The 21,370-nt window shown below is 36.4% G+C and overlaps 1 protein-coding gene across 1 annotated transcript in view; it reads left to right on the top strand.

Moving 5' to 3' along the window:
* KDM7A (lysine demethylase 7A) overlaps positions 1–21,370 on the top strand; it is a 65,424-nt gene that overhangs the window by 30,030 nt on the left and 14,024 nt on the right. Inside the window, exons 3-14 of the mRNA XM_051784745.1 lie at positions 1,971–2,088; positions 2,932–3,092; positions 4,179–4,320; positions 4,577–4,763; positions 5,624–5,786; positions 8,884–8,971; positions 9,698–9,804; positions 12,619–12,710; positions 16,820–16,909; positions 17,775–17,984; positions 19,456–19,580; positions 20,095–20,252. Coding sequence (XP_051640705.1) covers positions 1,971–2,088; positions 2,932–3,092; positions 4,179–4,320; positions 4,577–4,763; positions 5,624–5,786; positions 8,884–8,971; positions 9,698–9,804; positions 12,619–12,710; positions 16,820–16,909; positions 17,775–17,984; positions 19,456–19,580; positions 20,095–20,252 — 1,641 coding nt within the window. The remainder of the gene's footprint in view (positions 1–1,970; positions 2,089–2,931; positions 3,093–4,178; positions 4,321–4,576; positions 4,764–5,623; positions 5,787–8,883; positions 8,972–9,697; positions 9,805–12,618; positions 12,711–16,819; positions 16,910–17,774; positions 17,985–19,455; positions 19,581–20,094; positions 20,253–21,370) is intronic.

Genomic DNA, 21,370 nt, shown 5'->3' with positions numbered 1-21,370 from the left:
TTTTATTAATGCAATTCTTTGTCTGGGTGTCATGTTTACATTACAAGCTGTTTGGTAGACACCTGTAAAACACGTTCTGTGTTGACAAATAACAGTAATTTTTCCCTCTAGTGAGTTTCCTCAGCGTAACCTAAATTTCTGCTTAATATTAGTGGTTAAGTTATGAATCTGGTGTTAGTAAATCATCTTGGGGCAGTCCTCCACTAGCAGCTATCTAGCTGTGGAGCAGAGTTTGGCTTTTTTAGGAAAAACTGAAATGCAACCTTAAAATGTCTGTACCCTTACTATGTTTCTTAGTGTTGTAAGTGATAGACTGGCAAGTAAATAGAAAGGTAGGAAGTTCAGCACTCCTGGAGTTTCTTTCCAAGACTGAGATGATGATCCTTTTTGCTGAGGCACCCTTTTGGTGATTTGTTCTCAGCTTGTTGAAAGCTTGAGGATGACAGATGCAGGTTTATTTGCAGAGAGAGGAAATACTCCAGAGATTAGTTTGCTAACAAACGGGTGATATAACCAAGGACTTCCTTTCAAAACTGTAAGCTTGTGTTCTTTATAAATGAAGATACAAAATGAATGGTTGGTGAAGTTGAATGTATGAGATATCCATTAGGAAATGATTTGTCGTGAAATAATGAAAATTTGAAGACAGGCACTAAGTTGACTATGATATCATTGGTCACTTTGTCCTCTGCTTCACTCAAGGTAGAAAAATTCAAATGGGGTCACTGCATACAGCTTACAATGTTTTATAGTACAACCTTTAAATATATAAAGGGGGCTTATAAGAAATAAGATAACTTTTTACAGAGGCCTTTAGTGAAATAGCAAGGTCACCCATTGTCACCCCTGGCTTTAAACTGTAAGAGGGTAGATTTAGATTAGATATAAAGATAAAATTCTTTAGTGTGAGGGTGGTGGAACAGGTTGCCCAGAGATGGTGTAGATGCCATATCTTGGAAGTGTTTGAGGCCAGGCTGAATGGGGCTTTGAGCAGCCTGGTGTAGTAGAAGGTGTCCCTGCCCATGGCAGCAGGGTTGGAACTAGATGATCTTTAAGGTCCCTTCCAACCAAAACCATTCTATGAAAATATTATTTTTCTTTTTTTTCATTTGGGTATCTGTCATTTGTCATGGGGAGATCACTGCAACAGTTTTTATGAGAATGTCTAGTTTTTTGATTTCATTGGCCCCTTAAGTATAAGGAACTGTTAAAAATGCAGTTTTGTTGCTATTGAACTCTCAGTTTCAGATTCCCAAAATTGTAATTGAACTTTAATTTATCTTTTGTTTCTTATTAATATGCTGTAACATTGCATTAAAGCTTCAAATCACTCTGAAGTTGTATGGTTTGGGGCGCAATGATTGTGTTATATGTATTGCAAAAGTCATTCTTTCCCAAAACAGTTTGCACCCAAAACCATTAGGGAGACATAAGCAGTGGATAAAAGAAATAGCATATGGTAGTGAATAGCAGTAATATTATCAGACTGGATATGGGCTTCCTCGTAGGATGATAGCATAGTGGGATTAGGTCTTGTTAATTTTGTGTGAATTTGTAAAACGAAGTCTCTGGATATTCAAGAGGTGTGATTCTTCCATATATTAAAAAAAGTCCAAGGAATTTAGGAAATTAAAGTTCAATTTCTAGTTTTGTTGCTGATTTTCTTAGATTTGGACAACTTTCAGGCTGCAACTGTTTATTTGTGTTGCACTGGATGTGGAGTCTTGAATTGTGTATAATGTGCACTGAGGTTTTCATGTAGAAGGAGCTATAGAAGTAGGGAGAATTACTGTTGGATGTCCTGCAGATTTCATTTGTTGAAAATGAGTAGAGTGTCACCTGATAAAAACAGTAAGATTTGTTAATCATAGTAATGTGATTGAGGCATGTCTGTCTCACTGATGGGATGACTGCTAATCTGAGCCATCTGATTTAACTAATTCAAAGTTTAACCCTTCTGAAACTTGTAGTGAAGAAGAGGAGAAACTGGCACAGACATGACTACACGGAGCCAGATGATGGTTCCAGGCCAGTGCAGGCTGGAACACGGACCTTCGTTAAACAGCTGCGGGCTCGCTCTTTCCCAAGGTACGGACTCTTACACGGTTTGGTGGGAAAAGCAAAGAAACGTTGTCGGCAGGGTGTGTCTTAGGGGAGGCAGCTAACATTTCTCTGCTTCAGAAAATGAAGGTCAATGATAACTTCCTTCACCTTTACAATTCCCCACACCCCACCCCTGTTTCAGATGAGTACATTTGCCTTTTCATGCAGTAGCCTCCCCTGTTCAGTTTTGCTCTAGGTTATGTTGTCTGTTGGGACTGCTGCAGGGTGGGCGTGAGTTTTGGGGGGTTGTTTTTGTGGGGAAGTGGGGGCAATAACATAACTAATTGGTTTTTGGTTTTCTTTACTGTGCTTCAACTGTCAGAATATTGTCTGTCTATTCCTGTAGTTCATGAATAGTTCTCAGTTTCATTCCAAATAACACAGAACATTCATATGGGCTGGTAGTCTATCCGTTCTCACATGCTTTAAGGGAAAGTAGAGAAATGTGGTTATACTTTCATCCTGGTCCTGATTGGATATCTCACTGAACCATGATGGTTTATAGTTCTTCAGAGGAGCTGCTGGTGGTGGTTGTTGTTAGCAACATGTACTTTAATGCTTTCTCTGAGAATTCCTTTTCCCCATCCTTTCCACCGTATAGAGTGACTGAGTTTCCAGGTTATGTGTGCAGTAAAAGTTTCTTTGCTTGTTGAGTTTGTTTTCTTTGTCTTTTAGCTAAATGCTTAATATAAATGTACCATGGATGGTACAATGCTCTTGCATTCAAATGTAGCCATTCCCATCCATCCTCCCCCAAACTGAGGCTTCTTTTTCAGTAGTGCTTGGGGGATGCTTTTCTGCTAATGCTCCATAATTTCTTTCCACCAGTGCTGATGAAGTAATTTTGAAAATGCATGGAAGCCAGTTGACACAAAGATACCTGGAGAAACATGGGTTTGATGTTCCCATCATGGTTCCTAAGTTAGATGGTCTGGGACTCAGACTTCCTCCACCAACTTTCTCCGTTTTAGATGTGGAACGCTATGTAGGTAAGAGTCACTCTGGAGAACTTATTAAAATGATCATGTCTGTAAATAAAATAAATATTTGCATGTTTATAAGAGCTTCCAGAGTGCTAAATATTTATCGTAAATTCAAGACTAGCAGAGAATACAATTAAAGCTGTGGTTTGGAGTTTTTTTTCTTTCTCTCTTTTTTCTTTTTTTCTTAGTGTGTGTCTGTTTGGATATGTGATAGGACAATAGCTTTCTCAACTTTCCAATATGTTAATTTCAGTGCAAGCTACATGTGGAATGCTGGACCTTTTTCTGCTACATGTTGTAAACCAATAAAGTAAATGGGAATTGAATTAATCACTCTTAGGATTAATAAGTTTAGTCATTGGTTAGACTATGTCTAAACTTAATGTTTTAGACTTAGTAAATTGGCCTATCTGAATTAAATCTTTCTTCCTGGAGAATTTCCTACTTTGACTTCCTTTAGCAGGAGAGCTGGAGCTTCCTAAGAACCATTTCTTTCTTATCAGATCTCTTAACAGTCTGTAATTGTTTCAGCCTCATGTAAGTGTGTAGTACAGAGAAATAGAGACTGAGCCAATTGCAGCAGGGCATGTCCTGTAACACGTGGCACAGTTGAGAAGTCTGTGTATGGCCTTGTCTGCGTTCTTGTGATCTCCTAATGTAACGAGTTGTGCTGAAAGTAGGTTTTCTGCCCATCAATATTTTACAAAGGCATCAGAATATGGAATGTTGTTACAGTTACAATGTTAAACAGTAATGTGCATTCTGCTTTAAAGATTAATTATCATTCTGATACTTCTGAATCTTTTCTTTTGAATTACTGTCTATTCAGATAGAAACTTGATTATCTCACCCTTATGCATACATTTTGACCTGCCCAGTTGTCCAGTTTAGGGAAAAAGTTGGAATGTGACAGGTTTAGCTTTCTATTATTGAAATTAAAAATAAGAGAATTGAATAAGTACTATTCTGATAGTAGTGGAGTATTTGTGCAGAAATATTTTTATAAAGGCTGGAAAAAAGTTAAATTTGTCTTAAACAACTGAAGTTTTTTAATCTGTCATAGCCTTAAGAGAGTCATCCTGTTTTTCACAGGTGGTGACAAAGTGATAGATGTCATAGATGTAGCAAGACAAGCAGACAGCAAAATGAAGCTCCATAATTATATTAAATACTTCACAAATCCTGACCGACCCAAAGTATTGAATGTGATCAGCCTGGAATTCTCAGACACAAAGTGAGTATTGACTTCAATTCCTTCAATATAGGAAGTGGTTTTCACTAAGCTAAACAATATGTGTAGGCATATAGTGCCTGTAGTAGGAAAGAGAGGAGGATGTGTATTTTATGTAGACAGCTACTGTGATGTAATGTGGGTATGAGACATATTACTTATGAACTAATAAATATCTTTGTAGGAAGCTGCCTTTAAAGAGATGTGATTACTCCTGTTTATATTTACAGTTCCTTTTTGTTTGTTTGTTTTTTAAAAGGATGTCTGAATTAGTGGAAGTACCAGATATTGCCAGAAAGCTTTCGTGGGTGGAAAATTATTGGCCGGATGATTCTGTCTTCCCTAAGCCTTTTGTTCAGAAATATTGCTTGATGGGTGTCCAGGACAGCTACACTGATTTTCATATTGATTTCGGAGGAACATCAGTTTGGTACCATGTTCTCTGGGTATGAATGCTTCTTGGTGTACAGAATCACAGAATATGCTGAGTTGGAAGGGACCCATAATGATCATCGAGTCCAGCCCTTAGCTCTGCACAGGACCATCCCCAGGAGTCACACCATGTGCCTGAGAGTATCATCCAAATGCTTCTTGAACTCTGTCAGGCTTGGTACTGTGACCACTTCCTGGGGAGCCTGTTCCTGTGCCCAACCACCTTCTGGGTGATTATGACTACGCAAAACAAAATTTATTCAGCATGCAGCCTTCTGCTATGGCATTATCACCTGTGTGAAATGTTGTACTTGAAAAGCTGTGGGAAGAGCTTGAAAGTGAATTACTGATCTTTGGTGTTGCATTTTTATGTTTTGATTGTAGCATGCCACTGGTGACTTCTAGACTGTAGTTGGTTGACTGATCACTTTAGTAGACTGGTAGGTGATGTAGTGAGGTTTCAGTAGGAATAAGTAATGGAATGAAAATTGTTGACATACTCAACTTTTTATTGTTCTCACAAACTTTACTGTGTATATATCATAGAAGAGGCATGTTTTTTCATTTGTATGTATGTGCATATCCATAAATTCTTTATAAAAGCTGGAATTTTTTACACTCCAATGAAAAGTTTTGGTTGGTTGGTTTGCTTCCTTTAAATCACAAGATGTTAACTGGTTAGTGTACTATATCTAAACTTTTGGTGGATTACAGTTGTGAAACACTGACCCTGGGAAGCCCAAACATGCCATAGTGGGAAGATGGAATACTTACCATTTAGATCAATCTGTTACTTCATTAGGAGTGACTCAGAGGTTGTAGTATACCTCTAAGAGGACATTAATTTATTTATTTGATATTTTTGTCTTAACAGGGTGAGAAGATATTCTATTTGATCAAGCCCACTGATGAAAATTTGGCTCTTTATGAGTCTTGGAGTTCATCTGTTACCCAGAGTGAAGTATATTTTGGGGACAAGGTTGACAAGTGTTACAAATGTGTTGTGAAGCAAGGACACACTTTATTTGTTCCAACAGGTAAGATTTTACTCTTACTATTACTCTTATTATTTACTCTTATTACTTAGCATGTTTAATCAACAGGAATTAAGAATATAATAAAATAAATGTGTTGTCAACATTTGTTATCCCCTAAAATTTTGGATAAGAAAGAATAATAAAAGAAATTTAGAGATTTAGATTTTCAAAACAAGTAATTAGCTTTTAACTTTGCCTGACAGTCATAACAATTACCAGGGAATGAAAGAGTGTTACCCAATTAGAAGACAACAAATTAAAGTTTAATTTGATTATCAGGGAAATAGTTCCAATTAATAGAGCACAGATTTTTCACTATTCGGTAGGTGTCCAGACTGAATTCTTATCTTAATTTTATAATACAGTTTTATTTTTACAGATTTGAATATTGCAAGACCTACTAGGCATAATTAGTACAAAAACATCACATAAACTTCTTATGCTGTAGGCTAGAGGATTAAAAATACAAGTTGGGTGTTCTTTTTGGTTTGGTTTTTGTTGTGGAAATGCCAATCAAATTAAACTTCTTTATTAAAAAAAAAAAACAAAGCCAACAAACCAAACCAAAACCCCCACACAGAAAAATCCATCAAAGAAAATACCCCATCCCATTCAAACTCCCAGATAGCATAAACTTGCAAGTCTTTACTAAATCAAACCATATTTTGCCAATAAAAGTGAGTGCCAGTTTTTTTTTATTTTCACTTATCCAAACTATCCATATAAATACTTTTTATTATTTAATTATTAAAAATTATATTGGGTGCTATCTTCCTTTTTTTGGGGGGAAAGAAAGCTTTAAATACAGAGAACAGGAAAATGGTTTATGATTCTACTTCTGGAATAAACCTTGAAGATTATAGTCAGTACCTTATTCTTTCATGGATTTCCTAGACTACTGCATTTTTCCCATGTCTCATCTCTGCCCATGAGGTTCAATGTTTACTGTTCTTGTTCATAGCTTGTGCAGAATAAATACTCCGTGGTGAGGACTTCTCTGTGCACTTAACATTCCTGAACAGCCAGAGCTTTTAAAACCATATATTTTTGGCAAGAGATTGCATTAATTTTCTGTGTTTAAGTGTGAGTTCACATCTATGAACAAAGAATGCAGAATTACAGAATGAGGAACTTTATTGTGGCCCACAGATCTTTGAAAATTATTACTGTTTCCCAAAGTAATCAACTGAATCTGAGCTCTCACTGCAGTGTGACCGTAAAGAAAAATATCATCACATGGTAATTTCTAATGTTTACAGGTATCTGCATGTGTATACACATAAAATGGTACTTGTAAATGTAAATATGTGTAAACACATGGGTGTATGTCTATACGCACATCCTTGTTCATATACTTCGGAGTATAGTGTAAGAACCAATAAATGAAACTAGTTTTCAAGACAAGTGTTTAAGAAAATGGGAAATTCTGTAAGACTGAGTAAAGACTTTGAAAAAAAACCCACCCTGATCTCTACTGAAAACCACTTTTACTGTTCCTGCTTGCCCTGATGCTAATGGATATCATAATTATTTTATAATCTCTGAAATATGTTCAGAGTAGTCTCCTGATTTAAAATTAATCTTGCATGTAGGTGAATAGCACTGGAAGGGTCTTTAGAGTTATTTAAACATTATTCAAGATATTCTGTGTGATCTACACTGAATTTTCTTTCCTTGTTACATAGACCTTGACCAAAATTGCAGCATAAAAATAGCAAGTGGAAGTGTAAAAAAAAAATAAAAATTAAAACCTTTAGCTGATACAGGTATGCCATAAAAATCCTTGGTGTTGATGCAACGGTGAGGAGGCTTTGTTGTCAATTTTGTCAGTGTCTGGGGAGATGTGTGTTTAAAGGACTGAAGCGCACATATCCCTTGGAGAGTCAGAGGTGTCTGTCTACAGTGATGATGATGATGAGTGAAAATGAAACCATGTACTTAAGTTGCTGCTGCCTGGGGTAAAATGCAACAGTAACTTAACTTCCTTCCCGGCTACAGGGTAGGTGTGTTGCTTGGTCAGCGTAACTGTTAAGTTTCAAGTCTTTTTATATGTGGTACCAAAACAAGTAGAACTGTTTGTTATTAACTGAGTTAGGGCATGGATTTAGTGGTAGTTTGTACTGGGTAGTTGCTTGTGACTTGGTCTGGTCTTGCCTCAAACTGGTAAACTTCCTATGTTTGTATGTCTTGCCTACCCTTGGTGAAACCATGAGTTAATCTGCAAATGTCTGGCCAACTCGTCTTTTGTCAAAGATCATCTGTATGAGTGCAAAATCAGAAAGAAAATCTTGAAAGAAGAAAGCCTATTTGTAGTTTATTTACATTAAAACTGCACAGTGTAAATTTGAAAGGTAACTATTTTTAATCAGGAAGCTCATGTCATACATTCTGCTGTGTACTTAGTTGAAATTATCCAGTAGTAATTAGCCAGATCGATAGCACCATATTGGCCATGCTTTACCATGTTGAATAGTGCAGTTCACAAGGACAGTATTTCAATTATGTGACAAATTTTTATAGAGTGTCTAGACTGGGTTTTAAACTGTTCATAGTTTCACTTGACTTAGAGTGACTGTATTTAGAATAATTTATGGAACCACTTCTGAATTCCTACTTGAGAAACCTCAGTATTGCTAAATGACTTTTTTATATTGTGCAAACAACCCGGTTACTGTAAGCAACATGTAAATATTGAAAGACATATAATTTCTGTTTTATTTTTTATGACTTTATCTTTTGTTCAGTATATTTTTTCTCTCCGGACTTGCTTATCTTTGTGGATTGGAATGAAAACTTTTACTTGAATTTTTACTTGAATTTTGGAGGCCGTTTTTACTTGAAAAGTTGGCTTTACATACTTTCCCCTCCCAGTAATAAATTTCTTAAGCTTAACTCCTTCAGAAAATTACAGTTCACTAGATTTCTGAAACACTGTAGTTTACATGTTGTTAAAATTTAGATTACTTGTTCCTAGCACAGAGTACAAATTTGTTTGCTTTTTTCTTTCAGGAACAGTGTTTTTACTTATATATGTATTTAAAAACAGTCTTAGAATAATTCATATGTATGTATTAAGTTTCACAATCTGTCATTTCAGGCTGGATTCACGCTGTGCTCACATCTCAGGATTGTATGGCTTTTGGAGGAAACTTTTTGCACAACCTCAACATTGGCATGCAGCTCAGGTTAGTCTCAGTTCTTCCTATACTTTTTCCTCAGTCAGTAGGATATTCTTTTCGTAGAGATTTTTCTTCATGTGCTTAACCAGGATCAAATTGGTACAGGCTCTCAGACAATAGTGGCATTTTCAGTTAGAATGTATCAAGCACATTCTCTTATTTGACTTCTGCAAAGTTTCAAAAGCAAAATGAAGGTTATGCAAGAATTTGAGTGAATAAAAGAAAAAAAAAGGAAGAAAAAAACTACTTTGGAGATTAGTATAAGTGAGTAAAACAAAACTAAGCAAGCCCAGGTGTGCGACACTGAGTTGAAATGAGCGTCCTCAAGTCAGCATTGCTCTAAGGGCAGCTGTATTTAGTTTTTGTCCAAGATGTAGAGCTGTCTTCTAAACATATTGTTTTTATTTATTACAGTGGAATCCTGATAAAATTCCATCTGTTAAAAGATCACACATTGGGTTTGTATCCTAGTTTTTTGAAGTCCAACTTTATTCTTAGAAGTGCCGCAGTCAAACTTGATAAGGTCAGAGCCTGAATGAGACCAGAGTTCAATCTTGTCTGTGGTCTTGTTGGGGTTTAACTATGTGGTACTTGACTTCTTTTATTTATCATGGCCATGGTTATTTTATTTTATTTTATTTTGGACATTGTGTCAATTTGAATGATTACATAGTTGAATAACGAATTTGATAATTAAAACATTCATGTTTTCTAATATTTGCATTTATTCAGGTGTTATGAAATGGAGAAGAGGCTAAAAACCCCGGATCTTTTCAAATTTCCTTTCTTTGAAGCCATCTGTTGGTTTGTGGCCAAAAACTTACTGGAAACATTAAAAGGTAATTCTTGTTTTGTTTTAAGAGATGCACTTGTATCTACTTTCATAATTCTTTTTCTTTTCATGGATAATGAAGAAAATTGCACTGCTGTTCTGTGAACAGAGGAGACTTTTTAAGCTGCAAAACTAGACTTGAATTACTTCTTTTTTGCCTTTTTTTGGAAAGTCACATCATTTTTTTATGAGATTTTAGTGAGTGCTGCAGTGTGACAGTTCTAGATCCAGCAGTTCTTGGTTTTCATAAATGATCTTTCTAAAAACTATTTTGATGATTAAAGCTAGTAATAACCAAGAGGTGATTAAAGGTAATAATGGGTAACTTGCACTGGACAGAAATGTTAGTGCATTTGATGGTGCGTGTAACTCACACCTCATAGCCTGCTGCTGGAACTTTTGAACTATTTTATTAGTGTTTTTCATCTAATGCTTATGCTGTATCCAGTCAATGAAAATATTCTAGATTATAAAGGCAGAGAATCTGAGATGCTTGTACATTACAATTGTACTACCAGCCAAATAGGATTAATGTGCCATTATCTCACAAGACTTTTTAAAGGAAGATAGGAAACTTATTTCCAAGGCGCCAGTTTTTCTCTCAGGCTTCCTTCATATCATTTAAGATCTTGGAGTACCCTTTGATAGCCTTTCCTTTGAGCAAGTGATTCTGTGAAAAGATCCCACCAACTTGTATCTGTGGATTTCTTCTTGGTGGCTTTGCAGCTGAACAGAGAAATTTTCTTGCACTTCTACAGTTTTCTTTGACCTTTTCAGTCACTGCCTGTTGTCTTCTGCTCTTGGTTGTGAAGAGAAAAGTATCTGTGAGGGCTTTTGTGGAAAAGATGCGTCAGTTCCTAGGAGTTTGCTGTTCTTTTCCACACTTCCTCATCTATTCTTTAATTGCTATATTTGTACCCATGTATAATTGAGCTTGATAGAGTGTCTGTCTGACTTCACCTTCTTTTCCTCAAATATCTTGCCCTCTGCCTGCTCTATTTAATTTTAATAATATGATGTATTTCAAAGGACAGAAATCAACCTTCAGAGGAGGCTGCTGAATTCAGCTTCTGCTTTGAAAGAGATCAGAGTCTAATGTAACCTTTTTCTAATGTTCTAACAGTTACAAGTTATTGAAAATTATTCTCCTTTCAGCAAATGAAGACACTGAACAACCCTTGTTTCCAAAATGAGCGTTTAAAGTTTCTGGTGAACCTAAAGCAACTCAGAAATCTCACCAAATGGAACAAACTTGCAGAAAATTTTTCCTTCCAAAAAGAAAGTATTTTTGTCTTAAAAGCTTGCTTTGATTGGCCTCAGTCCTGCATATTTAGTGCTTACAAACTCATCAGAAGACACAGGAACTGTATTCCTGCTGGAAAAGCAGTGGAATATGTATGTTTCTATATCACCTAGCTAACTATAAGCTGTGTCTGTTGGCCCCACTCTTCCCCCTCCCCTTTTTATCCCACAACTCCTTGAGTTCATAGGCTAGGAGCCTCTTGTGACTTAGGGGAGGAGTATGAAACTCATTCTCATGTTACATTTAATCTTTGGCTCAGCAGATGTTTGTTGCTGAACAATGCTATGACCTATAAACCCATTATAAAAAATGAGAATTGAGGTTTCCATGGCTAGAGTGAAGTTTATGTTGGGCTTTGGCATGAAGACTTATATGAATTAGGTGTTTTCTAGTCAGAATCCATTGTTTTATAAACAAAGGATGACACCGGTGTGGTTGTGTAAGGTAATGGTGATGTCCAGCCTCTAAATTATTGAGTGCATGGTTGTTGGCAGTACTTCATAAGAAATTCAGGTCAGTAAGCAAAATCAATACAGCTTATCTTTCTGATTATTTTTATAAAAAGGTAACAGGGTCACAGACATACCAACTGAGTAAGCTAGTGGGCAGGAAGACTACTGCTACAACTCAAAGTCTACCACTCCTTCTCATACCCTTTGAAAAGTAGGAGGCCTTTGAGACATGAACAACTGTTTAGTAACAGAACTTCCCTTTTTCTGCCAGCATACTAATACATTATCCATAAGAACAGTGTTTTATTAGTGTATTCTTTTAGGGGAATAAAATGAGCCAAGTAGTTCTAGTGTTGATCCATTTGCTATTGAGAAGTGGAAATATTTGTCAGGAACATGAGGATAGATTGTAATCTACTTTTGGCTGTTTATGGAGTATTTGTCTTTTCCCTTCTTTTTTCACCCCCATGAAGGAAAAGAGGAAAGAGGTTGCAATTACTTGAGAACACCAGCTTCCTATAGAAGAGAAGCTTCTGTAGCAGAGTGGTTTCCACCTCATGTCCCCTTTGATTCTGGGAGGAAAAAATGCAGTAAACTGTGTGAGGGAGAACTGTGATAATTGGAAGGGTTACAGAAAATGTTTGGGGAATGGAAGTATGCTAGTGTGAGCCATTTGCAGAGTACGTATGGGAATAAGCGATACGAATTCTAATTTAGAGATACATCCCACATTCTTCCGGTCCCCTTTGACTAAAATATTTCCAATGAAATAAAAGTGATTTCTTTCTGTATTTTAGATCTGGGGTTTTCTTGTAATTGACCTTGAGTATGATGTAAACTAACCCTAATTCACACAGGAAGGTTTTATGTAGAATCACTTTAGTGTTGGATTTGGCTTTTGTTGTTGTTGTTACAGTATGCACATAAATACAGGATGTCATGTTTCATTTGCTTGCACAATTTTTCCTTTAATATGCTGTTGCACAATGGCAACTTTATTGGCTGAAGGGTAGGTATCATTCTATTGTTTTCACTGTTTCTAAATTGGTTGCTGTATCCTTTTTAGAACTGAGGGAAGATGGTTTCCAGCCTCCAAGCTATTTAGTGCAAGGAGTGAAGGCTTTACTTACTGCTTTAAAATTATGGATGAAAAAAGAAGTAAGTATAAGTGATTATGTTTGGGTTTTTGTTGAACTCTGTTTTGATTTAGAACTAAGTGAAGATCTGTGCCCTTTTAAAGTTCAAGATTATTTTTATCTGTTAATGAGTATGGAAAAAGTCTATGGAGAGTATACACTGCTGTTCTGGGGAAGAATCATCATGACAATTTTATATTCCATAATGCTAATAAAGTCTATTAGACCAATTAATAATCTCAAGTATTGTAGCTGATAGAGGTAGAATCTTGTTCACCTCAGGATGGGATAAGAATGCTAGAGGATAAGATGATAGGGTGGGGCTTTTTTCTAAGAAATGTGTTTATGTAGTCAATTGACCCTAGTCTGATGCAGTGGAGGGTGGAATGCCCTGATATTAGTCAATAATTTGGAAAGCACATTTCAGCTACATCTGCTGAAAAGTCGATTTAGATTCAGACTGAGGAATATTGACTTCAGTTGAATACTGTCCTTGCTGAACATGGATTGACTCTTGTAAAATCATTAGTATGGCATCAATGCTGGCTTTGCTGGTGCTGTTTTCTCTCCAGGAAAGCTTACCTGTTTTGGCACAGAACTGGATCTGGTCTAACCCCGTGTGTTTTTTCATGTGCCTGTGCTTTTAGGCCCTCTTGGAACTGGTGCTCCAGGGAAGTGCTGTGTGCTGACAGGCAGTTGGGTTCTGACTGAGTTTGTTAATTCTAGTTTGTTGCTGGCCCTGATTACTTGAACTGGCTCTTTGAGATCTCTTTGGTCTTTCTGCCCCCAAGTCCTACTTTTAAGAGAACTTACTATACAACACGTATGATAATTGCACAGTGCTGCATCGAACATTACGAGCTCTGTGGAAGTAAACATGAGGTACAAATGCAGAACTGGTTATTTTATGTGGAATCTGCTGGGGTCCAGCCTGTGTAGCTTTACTCATTCCAGATGAAGCTGTGCTGACTCTCTGAGTTGGTTCTCCAGTGTCTCTTGGTCTGTGCTGTTCTGGATCAAAGCTAGATAGTGAGCAGTGTAGCAGTATTTGCAGGATGTTGTGCCTAAGCTTCTAAACCACGTGTGAATCCAAGCTATCTCTGCATCTGGGGCATGGATAATAAGCAAGCCAGATAATAAGACTGCTGATAACTGAGATCAAACATAGCCTATATAAATCCTTATTTTAATTTGAAATTGGATTGGAATTTCTTTTTTTCTAGATCGCTGTAGTATAGTATTGTAGCATTTGTGTACTGTCTAGTAGCTCATTAAGGAGTTTGATTAATACTGCATGTGGAATGTGATATGTTTTCTACTTTTCTGTGGAAGAAAAATCAATTGCACTTGCTGCATTCTGAATGATTACTAATGAGACCTATGAGTATTCCCAAACCAGTGGCTGAACAGACTCATCAATTGTGAGGAAACTGCAGAGCATCAGTGATGTAGCCACAATGCTGTCTGCTGTCCACCAGCTATCATGTTTTGTACCTTGTGTTCATCTAGCTACTGCTTCATATGTGAGCTAATCTTTTCTTTGCAGCAGGCCATGTGTGTGATAGGATTGTAGTTGTATGCAGGTGAGGACAGGAGGAGCTTTGTACAGTGCTGTATGATCTGCTCATACTGGAGGTTTCTGACAGATTCTGAAAAAGAAATGACAAATGTCTGCTCCTCACTTGAGAAGCCTACTTCTCAAGCCTACAGGAGGCTTCACATTCATATAATGGAGTATGTCTTCAAGACATATGGAAGTTGTCTTAGAGAATTATATAACATTTACTAGAGAATTTCAAGCTCATCTTCAGCAGGGCGGTGGTATCTTCGTTGCTGCATTGTTTAAAAACTGCCAAAAGATTAAAAGATGCTGAGGACAGAGGTTGAGTGCTACTAAAATTATTTTAGTTCTCATGTCTTGATTTGAATTCAGTTTGTGCAAGGCTTTCATCAGTGTGTATGTCCTCCAATTGCTTTGGTGCAGACCATCATTCTGCATTCTGATACACACAGTAATGATGATGACCTGCCCAGTCATCTGAGCTCTTGAATTTTAACTCTGACTTCCTTCCAGCTTGCATAAGCAACAGGTCTCAGAGTCAGTTTTTAAGACGTTTGGTTCATGTACCAGTAAGATTATTTTGGGCAACTGTTTTATGTTTTTAAAAAATATATTGCTAGCTGTTGTGAAGGAAAAAAAAAATCAGTGGTGGTTTTTCTTTTTTGTGAGGAGGAAGGTATGTGCACAAAAATTTTTATTTTTTGTGCATATTTAAGTGTTGATATACCTCATTGTCATGCTACTCTGCAAAGAGGATTGGATTCATTAGCCTACCAGGATTTTTTTTATCTATACCTCTTGTTTTAAGACAAGTTTCTTTTTCCTTTGTGTATTTCTGACACTTACAAAACCATTTCTTGAAGCTCTTGAATGAATCATAGCTTTCTTTCATTGTTTTCTTTACCTGCAGTTGACATCTGGCATACTTAGGCTGTTTTGTTGCTACTGGTTTCCCTAGAAAAAGAGAATTCCTCAGTCCCAAAGGCTGCATGTTTCTTTTCCAAGAACGAGGATGCAGAGACAACTTAAAAACAAGTTATTTAATAATAATGATAATTTTTCAGATGTGGCTTCTGAAGGTATTCATATCTCTCTGCCGCAACTTAATTGAGAAAACTTTGGTGTAAATAGATAGCTTTTATCGTGACAAACAAGTGAGCTTGCCTGTGGAACTCACTTTGCTCAAGGAGTTACTATAAATCATACTGGCAAAATAACATGCTTCTGATATAAACTACATTTGCATTAGGAAGACTTTTTAGTGTTTTTAAACTAGTTTTTGGGAGGATTCCATCAGTCACTTCCTCTTGAAGTCTTCATGAAAAGGAAGACCTTTGGGAGAGTGAAGTCCTTAAGCAGAAAGGATTGAATGATCCTAAAATGACCAGTAACTTGCTGGGAAAATTATGCAGTTTAGTGACAGAGATGCTGTGTTCTCAAGTGTGAATGTGTGGAGGTGATGCATTCAAAGAATGAAGAATGGTAGATAATAGCAGCTGATTTAATTTTTCCTGTAGAATTAATGACACTGAAATGAATGATTATACCATGATTATACATTCATGTTGGGGTTTTTTGGAGGGGGAGAAAGCATTTGTTTTAATGACTGAGGGGAAACCAGGTTCAATGAAATGCACATACAGTATCGAATTGCTTCTAGCAATCATTTTGCTGCTGAATCTCATTTTTGAAATGTGGGTAACTGAAAGTGTTTGGGATGTTTTACCATTTAAATGGTTGATTAAAGGGATAGCAGAATTCATGTCAGTCATTCTGGTCTATGTGAGTGCTGTTTTGTCTGTTTAATTCTAACTAAAAGTGTTTTGAGATTTAAACATTTAAACTACATACAAAATATTAAACATATTTTTTACTAGATCTAACTGTAGAGCATTTGGAATTACTCAGATTGGTTGTGTGTGTATATATGAAATCTGTCTCTGATACGATTTCAGAGGATTAAAGGGAACATAAACTCTTATGGCTTTCTATATTTTGTTATAGGGACTGATTATTTTTTTTTTTAATTGCATTCTCCAACCTATTAGATTCTAAATAAGCTAAGAAGGTAATTTTTAAATATTACATGTCAGGAAGAGGTCTAAAAAGCTGCGTCTTGGTTACTGATGATTTTTCTTGATTTGCTCTTTAGATTAAATGTTTGCCATGGTGAAATTCCCTTAGTCTTTAACTTTAAGTCTTTAGTTTCGAAGGTCACAACTCTAATGAATGTCTGAAGTATGGCTCTATGCTGACCATGCTGAAGGAAAAAAAGAAGCTGATTACTGTACTGAGGGTAAAAAAAAGTTGATTGTCAGTATGGCTTTGTATTACCTCTTCTTTGGATTCTTGGAGCCATTGAGGGATATCTGTTGCCTACTAAAACTTGGACTGGAAGATTCTGTGTGTGTGTTTGTGTATCATCCTAGAAGTCTGCAGTCATTATTATAGAAAGGAATCTATTTGGGATTTTTTTATTTTTTCCCCTGTAGATTTGTTTATTTCATATTATTTCTGATTTTATCTGAAAAAAATTAATTAAGTATCTTTTCTTCCCCCTTTGCATGCAGCTTGTAACAGAACATGCCTTTGAAATTCCAGACAACATTAGGCCTGGGCATCTCATCAAAGAGCTCTCTAAAGTGATTCGTTCTGTAGAGGTAAGAACAGAGGCAACCTACGTAAACCTGCAGAAAAAAATCTTTGAATCAGGAACTCCATAGTAGTTATGCTTCTGATTGACTGTATTCACTTTTTAATTTATTAAACATTCATTTAATAATAGAAGATCAAGAGGAAAACTCTTGGGAATACTAAGCTATGGGTATTTCAGATAAAGAAAATGTATAGTGAGTGTTTATGGCTTTTTTTAAAATTATTTTTAAATTTTAATGGTTAAATTATTTATAGGTCAGTGTTTCTAAAATGTTCTCACTTATAAATTCTTAAAATAATTACCGTTAACGTGTTGTTAAAGACTTCAATTTGAAATTCTGTGCATATTCCTTTCTCCTACCCACTTGTTTGTTAGTTTTTGGTCCAGTTGTCATCTCTTTTGCTCCCTCATGTGTTTTGTGGCTGTTTGTTACATAGTCAGTGGGGATGTCTTTTCCCTTCCTTTTGTTTTTGATTGCTTGTACATACCAGTGTTTTGCTCCTTTATTCCTTAATGAGTATTGATTCTTGGAAAATTCTCACATTTGTATGTGGAGAGAACAGCTCTGAGATGTGACCTGTTGTGTACAATACAGGTCTATCCGATGCTGCCTGAACAAAAACGTGTGTTTTGGTGGTAGCTTTTGGTGTTAAGCACCACTGTTACGGAATAGCGTAAAAGCCCCTAACGGGAAAGAGGTGCAATAGAACTAAGCTTTGTTCATCAAATCCAAGTGAAATATGTACTGTTTCTCCAAAAGGTCTAACAATTATTTGTATAATTTATATTTATTAGACGAACAAGAGGCAGCACTTAAATATGTGAATTTATTCCTCTGAGACTATTCTAAAATGTGTTTTTTATTACAGGAGGAAAACAGCAAACTAGTTAAAACTCAGGGAATTCTTGGTGTGTCTCCAACTTCACGATCTTCACATGAAACAGCTTCCCCTCACCACTCCAGACGAAGGGTGAGGAAGCTGCGAGACCATGCTACCAAAACTCCTTCTAATCTGGACATCCTGGAACTCCACACTAGGGAGGTACTGAAAAGGCTGGAGATGTCACCATGGGAGGAGGCAAGTGTTAAGCTATGTGCAAGAAAAACAAAACTAGAGTAGGCTTCTAATCTCTGTTGATAAGGAATCACTTTAAAGATGCATAAGAATACAGACTACGACTCTTTGTCATATGAAACATGGATAGATTTGGGTTTGATTTCTTTTGAGTTTTTCTGAGAGGAGTATCTCTTTTCTGTGATAATTTTTTTTGTGGAGGTTCCTGCAAAATATTGGTTCAGAGGATGCCCTGACTCCACTACCCACTTCAAGTATAGTTTTTGAATTACTGTATTTTGCTGTAGCCGTCAAGTGCTACTTTGAATCAATTATCTGAAGAAGGGAGCTTGCAAAGCCTTGATTTGGTGAGGCTCTGAGCCAACCTGTTCTCTGTGTTTTTACATAACTGTTTCTAGTAGTTCTGTATAGTTCTTATAGTTACTGTAATTTGGTTAGCCTTGCTTTTTGTCATGTTCCTGTTTCCTATGTGACAGTGCCTCCCTACCATTAAGCTTCAGGATGCCTTTGGTCTCTATAGTGGGGCCGTGGACTCTGTGGCTGTATTACAAAGATATCATAGAGCAGATGAGTGAAAAGTACTCTCTTGAAAAATACCTCTTTTCAGGTTTGATGACATTATTTCAAAGAACAGCAGCAGAAGTGGAAGAAGGACTAAGAGAAGGGAAATAAGTAGCTTTATGAAAGCAAATAAGTAGCTTTTTGAGTATAAGCAATGCTGACAAATTTAGCTGGGAGAGGATGGACTTTCATAGTGGAGAAATACTGATTTGGGTCTTTAGACTGATCTTCATAAGGCATGGAACTTCATTTTAGCCCCCAAAGACAGGAAGCTGAATTTAAAATTTGCCACAAATAATTAACTCATGCAGTGCATTGCTGCAAACAAATGTTTAGGAGAATTAGTCTTTGTCATTCAATGCAGAAATATAATGCTCACTATCAGTACAGAGATTTAAAAAAAAATTATTTTACATGTTCCTGGTTTGGGGCATAACTGCATTGCTGATTGCTTCAGAGTATATGTCGAATGTAAGTTGCTTTGAGCTAAGAAAGTTCTGCTTATGGCAGGTTACTTTCCATTACTGATGTTTTACTGTCCTCTAAATTAGTTTTGAGATACTAATTTCAGGGACCAGATACCCAATCCTGGAGCTGCCATATCAGTTCCAAGCCCAGCTTCTGGCTTGGCCGTCTCTACTGGTATTTCTCCAAAGGAAACGTAAAAGGAGTATTACAGGAAAGTTGTAGTTGTTTCAGATGCTTCAGGAGAGTATAGGTGATTCAAGGAAGGAGAAGGTGCAGTCACCTTCTGAAGTTTTTTACATCCAAACATGTTTTTTCTGAGCTTTCTGCAGTTGGTTATTCAGGTGGTAACCATCCTAGTGCTGAGTTTAAGCTTTTATGGAGTGCAAAAAAAACCAATTTAATTTATAAGAATAAATAACAAGCAACATTGCTTTTACTTCTTTAGGATATCGCAGGCTCGAAACTGAATGGGAGATTTAACAAGCCCTTTCAGCCATCCTCTACAGTACCTGAGTGGCGAACAAAAGACAATGATCTTCGCCTCCTGCTGTCAAATGGAAGAATAATTAGGTATAAAGGATTGGTTGTGGATCACTTTTTTGTAGTCATTATGGTCTGGAGTATGGTAATTGTTAGTGAGATTTTTATTTGTGGAGCTCTGAATTCTTTTTACCAGTAAGATTCATATTAGGAGTATAGAAGGAATGTCTGTGTCTGCTGTCCCCTAGTGGAACCATGATTAAGGAGTGAAGAGGGGATTCTTTGCAGGTTCTTTTGTTACAGCATTTCATTCAGTTGCTTAGTTGGGTCTGTACTGAAGGGAATGCTTCAAAGTAGAAACAGTTTTTTATATCCATCTATTAGAGTGTTTCTCTTTAAAAATATTCTGGTGTTAAACTTCGTATGTTAATGGAAATGATAGTTGTACAGGAAGTAAAATGGGAATAAGTACAATTTTGAACGAAGAGATGACCATAAGAGAATATTACTGTTGTATCTCAAGAACATGTTGTAAATAATGGAAGGAAAACAATTGCTTCAAGTTTCTAAGATTAATATGAATTTTTCTTTACTACTGAGACAGAGATGAGAGACGTCCATTTACAGATCGCAGTCTTTACACAGCAGACAGTGAAGATGAAGATGACAGGACAAGGTCGAAAAAATCGACTGTTAAGGTAGAAGACCAGCCCTCAGGATTTGAAGGAGAAGGGAATGCAGATGGCCAGAAACCACTGAACAGTAAGATTGTCTTTAAGTCCTATCAGTTGAACATTCTGATGATCTTGAAAAGGGTCTAATGACTATTGGTCAGTCTGACTGAAATTTTACCAAAATATGAAGAGGATAAAGTAATAAATCAGAGGAGTAATACTAGAAGTTACACAAAACACTTGTCAAATATTATCTGTCTACTGCAGAAGTCAACAGGATAGAGACGAAAAGTAAAACTCACTTTTTATGTTAGTGCCATGTTGAATACTGTGTACAGCATTTTTCAGAGTGGAGGTTTGGTTAGTGTTCTGGATGAGTATTTGTTACTTTTGGTCTGTTTTATGATATAAGACTGCTGTTTGGTTTTTTTTTTACCCAAATACACTTCAGTGTGAAAAGTTCATCACATCTTTCACTATATAGAATGAAGGATCATAACACGCAGCTAATTTTAATTTTATATTTCACTTTTTCTGTTCCATTTGATGATTACCTACTTGATCATAAAATTTTGTATGTTTTGATAATGAATAGGTTGATTGCATACAAGCGATAAGACATAATTTAGCATTAATAAAGTCTTATACTTTTAACTTTTGCAAGACTGGGAAAGAATTTAGGTTATTTGTGAAAAACTTTAACCCTACTTTCCAGTGCTTTAAACCATCCTTCACTAGGAATTACTCTTTTTCTGTCTTTCTGTAACCTGAAACCGTCCTGCCAAGTGTTCAACAGTGATGATCACACAGTGTATTAGTGAAGTATCAGTATTGAATGCCTGTTGTCAGTGTCTGTTTTTAATCGTACACTCTGTGTGCAGTGACAGATTGGTCCTTGACATAACTATTCAGCTCTCTTTTTAATTATAAAAGTCACACCCTTCCACAGTAGAGCTTAGAAGGGCTCAAAGGGTATGTACTAGGAAACTGAAGTCAGCACTTAAAAGATAATAAGACTCCTCTAGAGACTTACAGTTTTCTGAGTTTCCTGCACAACAGTTCATAACAACATTTGAGTCCACTGTCAGCCTGCATAAAATATGTAATTATTTTCATTAACAAAGCAAATTATAATCCCTCTTTACTATGCTTCCAAATGTTGCAGAGGACAGTATTAAGAAACCTGTATGTGAAAGAGATCTCCCT

This window comes from Manacus candei, unplaced genomic scaffold, assembly GCF_025592945.1.
Source record: "Manacus candei isolate 608988 ecotype Guabito, Panama unplaced genomic scaffold, ASM2559294v1 h1tg000018l, whole genome shotgun sequence".
In the NCBI taxonomy this organism is placed as follows: Eukaryota; Metazoa; Chordata; class Aves; order Passeriformes; family Pipridae; genus Manacus; species Manacus candei.
The sequence above is the reverse complement of the archived record's forward strand: the minus strand, read 5'-3'. Positions and strand labels throughout refer to the sequence as shown.